The sequence below is a fragment of the Cavia porcellus genome, unplaced genomic scaffold (assembly GCF_034190915.1).
Source record: "Cavia porcellus strain 051 isolate PalLab524CR breed Dunkin Hartley unplaced genomic scaffold, mCavPor4.1 scaffold_33, whole genome shotgun sequence".
In the NCBI taxonomy this organism is placed as follows: domain Eukaryota; kingdom Metazoa; phylum Chordata; class Mammalia; order Rodentia; family Caviidae; genus Cavia; species Cavia porcellus.
Genome location: NW_026947516.1, coordinates 23615099 through 23627708, shown reverse-complemented (window position 1 = coordinate 23627708; position 12610 = coordinate 23615099). Strand labels below are relative to the sequence as shown.

General features: G+C 37.4%; 1 protein-coding gene across 1 annotated transcript in view; it reads right to left on the bottom strand.

Moving 5' to 3' along the window:
* Positions 1 to 12610, bottom strand: part of Phex (phosphate regulating endopeptidase X-linked) — a 190116-nt gene that overhangs the window by 117278 nt on the left and 60228 nt on the right. Inside the window, exons 10-11 of the mRNA XM_003466402.4 lie at positions 9057 to 9150; positions 5910 to 6038 (exon numbers count right to left, since the gene is read on the bottom strand). Of these exons, the coding sequence (XP_003466450.1) occupies positions 5910 to 6038; positions 9057 to 9150 (223 nt within the window). The remainder of the gene's footprint in view (positions 1 to 5909; positions 6039 to 9056; positions 9151 to 12610) is intronic.

The following is a 12610-nucleotide window of genomic DNA, read 5'->3' as shown; positions in this document are numbered from 1 at the left end:
TATTCCTTGTCTCTAAAATTCCAAGAAATATAAAATGTGTGTATTTTATTTTTATAAGATCTTAATGTTAGAATAATATCCTAACAACGATGAATTAATTACAGGAAGAACCATTGCAACATCTTCTCACTCCTCACTCCAGTCATACAATGAGTGATGATTCAATGTTTCGCAGAGAGAAGGGAATGTGCTACATTTTGTATTTTGTGTGTTCCCCCAAAAGCCCATTTGTTAAAGGCTTGCTCTTCAGTGTGGCATTATTGGGAGGTAGGAGAGTCTTTAGAATGCGGGAATCCTACTGGAAGGTTTTTAAGATATTGAAGACATGCCCTTAAAAGGGCTACAGAGACTCAGCCCCTTCTTCCTCCTCTTCTTTTATTCCATGCTCATAAAATGAGTAGTTTCACTCTATCACATGCTCCATTTTGGCATAGTATGATGTCTTGCTATCGTCCTAAAAGCAACAGGGCCAATCCACCACAATGGACAAAATCCTGCCAAACAGTGAGCCACGGTAAATCTTTTCTGTTTACAGATTCAGTCGTTTGGTATAGTACCTGAAAGCTGATTAACACAGAACAGAAAATGAGCTTGAAATAGACTGCATGGACTTGAACTCCATCTAAGCCATTGTCATACTGTATGAACTCAGGGAACTTACATAAACTCTCTGAGCCTCAATTGTGTCATCAGGAAAATGGAAAGCACTAATAGTAATTGCAAGGTCATTGTGAGAATTTAATGAGCTTGTACACTGAAAGCACTTAGAAGAGCACTAAACACCTAGTCAAGCTTCAGTAATAGCTTGCTGTCACTATTATCATCTCTAAATTTAAAAACCATTGTATACTGACTATCACAATGACACCAGGTTCACAGTAATAATATCGTTTCTTGTTTTTATTAGAATCTTCACCTGCCCCCCGCCCCCCATGGACCTGGATATCTGTCTGGGACATTGCACATTAAATACATAAATTTACAAAAATAAAAATTAAATGGAAGAAAAATAGCAAATGATAGCTTTAGCTATCCACTTGACGCTAATCATCTCTCTCATCATTTAGGTGATGAGTACTCAGATAAGGGCTTCCTCTCAGGATGACAACATTCATAGTAATAACATATCTCAGTTCTCTGGGAGACTCTCACTTTCTGCCCTATACTTAATTTTCCCTAAAGCAACTTGCTAAATGCATAGCTAATGTAATATTTTAAAAATTATATGTGATCTTTTTCTACATAAAATACAAAATTTAAAAAGCCCTCAGACAGGTGAATTATAAGTTTTGTTTCTGAAAACTAGAGAAAATAGGAGGAGGAAAAGGGGAGAATGTTATATAAAAATCATAAAATGATTTCCTCAATATAGATTTACTTTGATCTCCAGGGTACTAAGATTTAAAATGTGGGAAACCTCCATAAAAATCCATATTTCCAACCTCTTTGAAAAACTGAAAAATGCATAATAAAACCTGAAAATCTAGTACCCACAGACCAACATTCTTGCATGAAAACGGTTGTCTGGCGACTACCTCAACTGAATCCTGCATAGTATATGCACTCCTGTTCACCACTACTCTGTTTCAGACACCAAGGTCAAGAGCACCTACCCTGGCTTTTGCCTACACTTAGTCAGCTTCACTCCTGTATGCTATCTAATTTTCTTCTTTGGATGTCAGAGTAGTAGAGTTTGGAATACTTGACTTTGGCTTGACTGAGGCTTTGTGTCCCCAAGGCACTGAATATCTTTCACCTCAAAGCTTTACCTCCACATAGTCCCTGAGCCAATGACACCTAAACCTGAGGGTGAGATCAGAAATGTGTTTCCTCCTCCTGAACTACTATCCCAGAAAACCTAAAATCGCCTCACCAAGTAGCACTTTGTTTCCAACTCCCACTCTTATTCCAGGCCATGAATTCTGGTATTTCTTGAGCCTTTCTCCTCTAATGTTAGAGCACTCCTGGAGATGCCACTAGCCAGGGACCAAAAATGCCATCCTCCCAGTCCTGGCTACCAGCAGTCTTTCACCTAAGGACCAAACCCTGCCATGCTGAGCTCAGGAGATCTTTTTTTCTAATCTGTAGACCAGCCATTTAGAAACATGCAGTGAATGAACTCTTGAAATGTAGCTAGTTCAAACTGAGATATTCTCTAAGTATAAAACATACATGGGAGTTCCAATATTTAGTATGAATGAAGCATTCCAACTATTGTATTAGTGATTTTATATTACTCTTGTATTAAAATGACAGTATCACTTGATATATCATGTTGAACAAAATATATCATTCAGTTTAATTTCACCTATTTCCCTTTCTTTCTTTAATACGGATACTAGAAAATTTAAAGTCATATATGTGGTTCGTATTCTAGTTCTGTTGGATAGTGCTACTTTAAAACCACAAAGACAACAACTGCCCAAAGAGTTATGCATCTCCTTATTGTCACTCTATTGACCTGTCCCTTACATGCAAGCAAAGCTTGCAGCCAACAGCTCTGTCTCACTATCTAAAAAGCAAGAGATTGTTCTATCTAAGCTCTTCAGGTAGCTTTTCATTTAAAAACTCTCCTTTGCTATGTGTGGTCCCTCCCATATGTAATTATATTTACTGAGTTCCCATACTTATGTGAATGAGTACAGGGTGTGTTGGTGTACATGTATGTGCACATGCATGCTTACACATGGACAGCCAGATGTGTATGACAGTGCAATGGTGTGGGAAAGAAGATGCTCGCTCTCTGCAAAGGAAACCTTGAAGCAAATTACTGTCTTGCACTCACCACGGATAACAGAGGGTGCCAATCAGAGGCAGTGAGCCACCCCTGCCATCAAGAGGCTCTGAAAACAGTGATAGTAAGGAGTGAGGTCCCCTAGCAAAACCTAAGTACCAGATTTCAAAGGAAAGCTAACTATTTGTAGGGATGATGGGGGTAGGACATAAGTGTAGCGGGTCGGTCCTTTCACAGTTTTGGTACAGTCCATTTAAACCAATCTGAATCACAGAAACTTTGAATGATCTAAAAATTGAAGCTGTTACTTGCACTAACACAACAGGTTTTGGTTAATGAAGCGTTGCTGTCTGTCACCTGGCCTTTTCCCTCCATCACCAGGGTTTCTGGTTTTGGTGGTAATTCTGCAAACAAATGAATGAGGTGAAAGGCTTGCTACTCAAATGTGGCCCCTAGAACAGAAGCAGCAGCAGCACCCCCAGGAGCTTGTTAGAGAAATTCTCCAGCCCTACCTGAACTCAAGTCAAAAAGACCAATGAATTTCTGCTTTGTTACAAGAAAATCCTTATGTAATTTGTGTAACCATTAAAGTCTGAGAAGTTAATGAAGTTTAACCTGATTATATTATTTATTTGCCTAATAAACTCCTTTGATAAATAAACAATGGCAGCATTTCATCTGAGTTAGAGTCTCTGAAATTTATCCCATTGGGGATCTGTTTTTCTTTTTCTTTGAACTGTAGCTAATAATACAGAATGTTTTGCAAGTAAATCAGTGGCTCCAGGTGGTTCTTGGATGGGTGCCTTGTAACAAGGCTATAAAAAGCTAGATTTTTCTCTTATAAGTTTCCAACTTAACTATTCCCTGAGGCAAATGGTTTTGGCTTAAGGGAGGCAAATAATTTTATGTAAGAGATGAATATCTACATAAACAATGTATGACCCCTGTGTAAGTCAAAATAAGATGGGAAATTGCCAAAATCAACTTTATTTCAGAATATCACAAGCTGACAAATGAATACAGGCCTTTTGCACCAAAACTGAGAAAAGCAAATTTAATCCACATACTTTTCATATTGGTTAAAACTTTTCTATTCTCAATAAAAGCTTCTCTGTCTTTCTCCCTATTACTCATTTTATGTCTTTTCCAGAGCTTATAAGGGTGCTGATTGATTTCCTGATAATTTTCCCACTTATTTACTCCAGTCATGGTGCAAAATAAAATACAGGAGAAGTGTATTTAGTGTTTTGAAATAAAGTACTAATTCCTCTGTGAAATTCACTGCAAAACAACTTTGTGTTTCAAATATAAAGTCTCGAACTTAACAGAAATTCCCCAGACAGTAAAAACAATCCAGGAAAATATATTTATATTTATAGTATTATAAACCAATCAATTTGTATTATGTATCATAACATAATATCAATCATTTGAATGATCACAGATTAATATACTATGTCTTTGAATTCAGTGTTTATTGACCACCTGCAGTCAAGATGCTTATATATTTGTATCTGATTGATTACATAGATTTTTATGAAGTAATTATACTTGATATTTGGTTTCATGATATTTGGAAAATACAACTCATAAAGAGAAGATACACATAAAAACCTGTCTAAATCCACATTTATAATTCAAAATACATATTTTTGATAGCAAAAACTAACAATTAAAAAGTAGACAAAAGACCTGAATATACATTTTTTTCAAAGACATACAAATCCACCAGGTGTAAAAACATCTCAACTTCAGTAAATCTCAGAGAGGCACAAATCAAAACCACAGTGAGATATCACCTCACACCTGTTAGGATAGCTATTGTTAAAAAGTCAAGAAACAGAGCTATTGTGGTGGTTCATGCCTACTGGGAGGCTGAGACAGGGAGATCGTAAACTTGTACCCTGCCTGAGCAGTTTAGCGACTTAGCAGAACCCTATCTCAAATGGGGAGGGGAGATATAGTTCATTGGGAAGGCCCTGGGTTCAACCCCGAGTAGTACTAATAAATCTTTTAAAAGATAGGGGATTCAGGTGTTGGCTAGGATATGGGAAAACGAATATGCTTGTATACTGTTGGTGGGAATATAAACTGCTATAGTCATGATGAAAAACAAAATATAGCCATCCCACTCCTGGGCACAGATCCAAAGGAAATGAAATCAGTATCTTGAAGAGACATCTGGACGTGGTATTGCAGCGGTATTAGTAATAGCCAAGAATATTAACCTAAATTTACATCAGTACATGAAAATGTACACATACACCAAATGGAATATTATTGAGCCATAAAGTAGAAGGAAATATTGTGTTTTACAACAATGTAGATAAACCTGGAGAGCACTGTACTAAATGATACAATCCAGACACACAAAAATAAACTCAGTATACTCTCACTTACATATTTAATCCCTTTTAAAATGTTGAAGTCATAGAATCTCAGAGGTGAGAGTGGAGAAATAAGGAAATGTTGGTTAAAAGGTATAACTTTTCAGTTGTAAGATGAAATTACAGACATCTAATGTACCACATGGTGACTAGATACTAATAGTATATCACATACCTGAAATTTTTAAAGAATAGGCTGAGTTCTTACTACATACAAACTCATAATGGTGTGGTGATAGATGTGTCGGTTTGATTGTGATAATCATCTTACAATACACATCAAATCACCACATTGCATATCTTGAATATATATAATTTTTATTTGTCAAATGCACCTCAATGAGGCTGGAAGAAAAAAAAAATATCACCCTCCCTTCCAATGCAACTGAAACACATGGAAAAGGACATGTTGCCATAGTGACAAGTGTCCTTAACTCCTGACCTTGAACTTCACCTGGACCTAGACCTGTCCTGCCTTCAAGAAGCCATATTGTATTTCCTCAGATGAATTATTCCTTCTCTCCTCTGGACAACTATATCACACCTTTTCCTCTCTTCTCTAACCTTCATTATCTCCTCACCCATCTCACTCATTTGATGACCTTTCTTCCCGTTTCTCTGAGAAGTGGAAAGAACTGGAAGAGAAAATCTAAAGGTCTCTACCACCCAGAAGACTGAGGGTGGCCTGCTTATTACTTGCTTGTCAGAGCTGGCTAGATTGCCATGCTTTGTTATTGCCGTTATTTGTTTTGTTTTTGTTTGTCTTACCACCTGGGGGCACCACTTACCATCTCCTTCTTATCTTCCTGGAAGTGTACATCCACGAACATTTTCCCAGCAACGTAAGGGAGTGCACTTTCAATAAAGTTGACACATTTGTCCCACTGAGGCAGCAAAGTTGTGGTCCCCTGAATTACCTGTGGGAGATAATCAATCTGGTTGAGCTTCATTTCGATAAAACGTATGATCAACAAAACCTTCAATTCACCTAAATAAAAGAGTCTACAAACCTTGCACAACCCAACTCATATGCATGTGTTAGACAACAGGGTAAAGGTGAAATCAGATAAGGAAAAAAATTCTGCCTCTCCCTAGGTATATCTAAAACTAAATGAAAATGTTTCGACAGAGGGAAAATAACGTATTTCACCTTTCCTTCTGAATTTTTCCACTAGTTTAAGGATCTGGAAAATGGAATCCCTTTTCTGTGATCAGAAGATATAGGAGGGGATCATGCTCATGTCCAAATCGTATTTAGTGTCCATTAAGAACTGAAGTTCCAACAAGAAAGTTCAAGGATCAATAGTGATTAAAATTCCTGCCATCTAGCATTTCTTTGCTCTGTGTGGTATACTCAATGAGGCAGATCAGGAGAGTGTGGCCACCAACAACCAATCTAGGGAGCATATTTACACTGTGTCACAGCAGAGGACGCACTGATAAACAAGAAAATACAGATGGAAACGCTTTTCCCATCTGTCCTGATTATACCATTATAGGAAAACATTTACAAACAAGTAAGGAACTTCCAGAGCAAGATTTGGAGGGTTCAAAAGTTTACTCGTAGGGATGAAAACAGAGGGAAAATGTCATTTAAATTGTCCCTGGAGGCTGAGGATGTAGCAGGCAGGCGGGGGAAAAGGGGAAGCTCTGAGGATGGTGAGTACAAATGTCCCTTGCACAATATAAGCCCCAGGTAGTTGGAGGAGGGCAAAAGTGATTAATGCTTAAACTCACCTTTCTTCCTCTACTTTCTGATAACATGACCCCTGACAAAGGTGATGGATGAATCTATTTTTAAAACCTCTAGAGAAAGAGATCCTACAACCTTCTTTGGCAACTTAAGATTATATTTAGCACTTCACACTCAAAAAACCTTCCCTCATATCTAACCTCAAATTCTTACACACTACTTCTTACACCTTCCTCTCTCCCTCTCTCAGTCTCTTCACAGTGGGGGTGCAGAGCAGCTGGGTACTGTCTTTTATGTAATCCATAAAAGATAAAAATATACTCACACCAAAAAAGTCTACTGGTTTTGTGTCTTAACAATTTGATATGACCTAAATATATGTAGTTATTTTATGGTATCCTCTATAAAGTGACTGTTTATTTTCAGTTTTTATTAGTGCACGTTTGCAAAATGTAATGATTACATTCCTTGTGGGCAGTTGGCACAGGTATCTGACATACCTCAATTCTCTTTTCATCCAGTTGTCCTCCCTTCTCTCCCACCTCCATCCCTTGGTCCCATTCCTGTTTGCATACAAATACATCTCTCTATTTCCTATTATCTATCTTTTATTTTGCTTTTATATTTTTCAATATAAATATCACATAATTTCTCTTATATGAGAAGTCCAAATATAAATAAAGTGACTTTCTATCCTAGTGACGTTAAAGGGTCAAGATATAGCCAAACAATTGCACTACTTTTTAACTGCAATGGCCCACTAAGAATTTCTTTACCTAAGCAGTTGTTTTAATAACTAAAATTACTATTAAAAGAAATCAAAGCTTATGACATTTGCTATTCAAAACTTTAACTAGATAGAAAAATGAAATACTTTTCAAAGTCACAAAATTTAGTAAGTCCTCAAGTAGTAGCAGAATTGTTAAAATGCAAGCCTCAGAAACATGGATAAGAATAACATCTGTGTCAGTCAGGAGGCAGCAAGAACAGCCAAGGAGCAAAGACTCAAGAGCCGGGTGAGTGGGGAAAAAGAAATCAATTGTTGGCACTTAAGTGAGGTCTCTCAGGAGATGCAACTGGGGTAGGTCTCATGGGCCCAGGAAACTTAGTATAGACTCAAGGTTGAAGATTTAAATTATTTAAAAACAAAATTATGTCAGGTATGGTGGCACATGCCTGTAATCCCAGCACTCAAGAGCCTGAGGCAGGAGGATTGCTGTGAGTTCAAGGTCAGCCTGGGCTACACAGTGAGTTCTAGACCAGCCTGCATTACAAGGCAAGACCCTGTCTCAAAAACAAGGCATAAAAACAAAATTATAGCCCCAAATTAAAAATGAAATTTGCAATCTAATATATACTTCTTGTGCATTTTGAATATTCAGGACACTGAAAATAAAAAGTAGCTCGATGCAATAGATTAAAAAAACTTATCCCTTCAGTCTAACTCAAACCTTGTCCTCCTTGATCAATATATCCCCTGTCCCCCTGTCCCCTTCCCTTCCTCAGCCTTCGGTCATCACCATTGAGCTGTTTCTAAGAGATAAATTTTTAGATCTCATGTATAAATGAGATCATATAGGACTTGCCTGTCTCTATTTGAAAGCTATTTTAGATCCCACATGTAAGTGAGAACATACTGAATGTGTCTTTCTGTGCATCGTCATAATATACATAGTAATAATAATTGTATATTTCAAATTTTCTAAAATATATTTTAATGTTCTCAACACAAAAATATACCTTAGTAAAAAGATAAATGTGTTATCTTGATCAAATCTTTCCATAATGTATACATAGCTCAAAATATCACCACATATTACCCCCAAAGTATATGTACGTATCCCTATTACAATTTGTCAGTGAAAATTAAAAACTAAATAGAAATATAAATCCTTTAAAATGTAGTTACAAACATACCACTAATGAATTTTAAAACTATAATTAAAGTTTCCCAGTTTAAACTACTGGGAAAATGAGAAGTCAATGGATAAGTGGAGAAGAGTTTGGAAACAATACAATGGTTTTGTCATTGTAAATATACTGTATTCAAAACTGTCAAGGTAAAGTTTGAATGTACTTTTTGGGTAGGTAAGTTACATCTGAATGAAAAGAATTTTAAAAAGTAGAGTTTGAGCTACAAATTCCCTGTTTCACCCCCAAAGATGATTTTTATATAATGCACAGACTGTTTCGGCATGTAAAGTTATCTAGTGAGGTAACACTACAATTTTCTTAAACTCACCCGTGAGAATTCCAGCCACCTATATTGAAAGCGCCTGCTAAGGTTTGGAATTCTGGAATAAACCATTCTCCACACCAAATAGTTGGCAATGGTCCTGTTAAGAAAGAAAAGTTCACATTTATTGTATTTTGGGTCAATATCTGATGCTCTGCAGAGCACCTTCAGAAAAATGATTGGCAGTGTTCCACGGAGACACCTCTGGTTCATAGCAAAATGCAGCATTTTCTCTTGAGAAATGACATGAGATGATACAATGTCAATGAGCACAACCAAAATTGGTTTGCCTCTCACCACCTACTACAGCTAGATGAAATAAAGATTCCAGCCCCAGGCCTACGAGTGTACATTTTGCTTTTCCTCTCAGGGCAGAGAATCCACTGTTACCCAGCTTTTCATGTCAGGAAATTGTGAATACCTCTGAATTACAGGTGGCTTGATACAATTCACACCTATTCTTTGCCTTCAGAAACTAACAACAAAATATTGACTAATATCAATCATCTAAATTTGCACCCTGGTTTTATACCCTGTAATCTCAGGCAAGTCACTTAAGCTCTCTGATTTATCTTTCTTTATGGTACAATTATGATGTTCCCTGCCTCACAAGGTTATCGTGAGGTTAAAATATATTTAAAAAATGCTTCTCAAGGAGTAATTTCCTAAGCTTTTTGTTGTTGTTCATTTCTAAATATATGAATAATCTCATATATTTCTGTAATGCACATAAAACACATTTTTAAAACTCTGTTGCATTTTAGGTGTTGCCTTTTTCTACAAGCAAAAGATGCCCTGACCTCAGAAAGATGTCTGATCTGAGTTAATTTCTAACTTAATAGTGATGATGGATTTTTAATGACCCATCCCCTCTCAGCTGCGCCATTACCATGGTGAATAATAACACAACGTCCTGAAATGGCTCTTGGGTCCATCTGAAACTTGACAGCAGTACAGCATAATGATGCTAACCAGCTCATCAAAACCACCCACACTCTTATTTGCATGGAGCTCTAACTGGGGGACCTGCACTCTTATCAGAAACAAATTTTGCAGCATACATTCCAGTAAATAGATGTTTGCTTTAATTTATATAACAAAGTAACTACTATATTAGGGATATTTAGACAAATACAGAAATAAACCTTTTAAAAGATAAAATCAAATTATTTTTCAAAAGTCAGTAATCTTTCAGACATTATTGTCATTCTTCAAGATGTATTATCCATTTAGGATTAGGTTAATACAACAGTGGATATAGATTCACATTTTATATAGTCTTAACTATTTAAAAACTTCTGATGTAACCATGTCAGGTTAGCATTTTCCATCCTGTAGTCTAGATAACTAAGATGACATACTAGCATAGGATAAGGGTCTTTTCTAACATTTTCTTGTTCTGCTTACATTATTCTTGCTTCTGCTTACATTATTAATAATAGCTTTGACTTCTGTTGCCCTGTAGTAATTTTTAAGCCACTTGTCTATGTCGGGAAGATTAAATTAGATAATAAAACTGATAAATCTACATGTGTATACAAAGCAACTCAAAATTATTTTCGATCAATTCAATGGAAACTAAACTGAGAGAGAGCTCCTGCTATGGGTGCCATCAGGATCAAGTGATCAAGTCATTGCCAATTATGTAGCATTTTTGTAAAGCCTCAATATTTTTTCAATTGAAAAAGAAGGATCTAAAAGTACTAAATTTTTCTTCAGTTATGGCTTAGATCAGGAATGATCCACATAAAACTCTGGTGTACTCAGAGACAAAGCTTTTGGAAAGTGATTGGATTTTGGGGTTGCTATAGTTGAATGTGATATCAAGAGGCAGAGCCTGACCACAAGAGGCAGGTCACTGTCCCCTGCTTCTCCCTTCTCTGCTTCCTGGCCTTTGGAACATGAGTGGCTTTCCTCTGTGGCACGTTTTCAATGTCCTTTCTGTACTTAAGCCTGACAACCATGTACTGAACTCCTAAAAATGCAAGCCAAAATAAATCTCTCCTTTAAGTTGTTGGTGTCAAGTATTTTGTCCCAGCTATGAGAAAGTAGCTAAGATATAATCTTTCTTTCATTGACTCACTTAACACATTCTGAGCACCCATATATGCACTAACAGTTCTAGGTGCTGGGGAGATGGAGAGATGATAAAGATGTATTCCCTGATCTCCTAGAGTTACAGCTGAACAGGAGAGATGAGGTAAGTGCATAAATAATTATTTGGGAGACCGTAGTACTTCTGGGTAAAAGTGCATGTCAGACACTTTGCTAGAAGAACGGCAGACCTCACCTTGAAAGACAAAGTTAGGCTTCATGAAAGGGACAGGATCTGAGCCTTTCCTAAAGGCTGGAAGGCTTTGGCGTATGTAGCAGAGTATGAACAGGCTAACAACAGAGGGATAGGCTATGTACTGGAGGCAATAATGAGCACATTCATTGCTCAAGAAAGTAGGTAGAAAGACCAATCATGCTGGAGAGATACAGGCAGCAATCATAGTCTAGAGCAGTGGTGACGAACCTATGGCACACATGCCATAGTGGCCTGTTTATAACACTGAAAGCCCTGAAAGGTTTTCCATCATTGGCCTAGAGTCTAGGATGTCAGTAAAGTAGGATCTTGGCCCTATGTAAGATCTGTGGTTCCTTTGTCTTTAAAATACTGCTTGCTGCATTATGAGCTATCCTGTTTCTGTAGGCATAGAGTAAAAGGTCAGTGCTAGCAGCTGTCCTTCCATGAATTCAAAAGGGGTGGTGATGAGCCAGATCAAGTGAGGAAGTTGTAGAGTAGAGCACAAATCTTGGTGATGGAAGAGGCAGTGTGGCAGAGGTAGAACTGGTCTTCAGAAGGAGGGGACTTTCCAGCCTGCAGCATCTCTCCACATAGGCTTCTCACACTATCTATAATCCTTACATCACAACTAGAAGAGGCATTTATCATACACATTTTACATTTTATGTATTAAGAAATTTGAGGCTTAGGACCACTAAATAAACTCCTCATTACAGAATGTGTGTCTCAAATTAGTAGAATTGCCTTGGGACTTTTTTAAAGGTTAGGCTACACCAGGCCAATTAAACGACAATCTGTAGTGCAGGAACCAGCATACATATTGTTTTTAAATCTTCCTACCAAGTCCATTGTGCAGCCAAGTTGCAGAACCACTGTAATACCTCTTGGAAGCCAGACCAGAGACAGACGTGTCCAACTCTAAAGCCTGTGTATTGTTCCCTACACCATTTAGCAGTGAATGAAAACCTAAATTTTCCTGGCCAGACACTGAGACCCCAAAAGATTGAAAAAAAATGTTCTTTGCAGAAATCTGTGAACACAAATAAGAATAGTCTGGACTTCCTGGCCAATGCATTACTAGGATGATGGCCGAACAATGAGACCTCTGAGAGCAGGAAGATGGAATTCTGAGAAGCTCATACAGCAAGACAATGGTGTTGGTGACTTGCTGTGGTGTGTTATAAATATGCTGACAGGATGCTATGGAGCACAGCTCAGGAGTGCTAATACTACTACCTCTGGAACAGATATGATCATAATGACTGAAGCA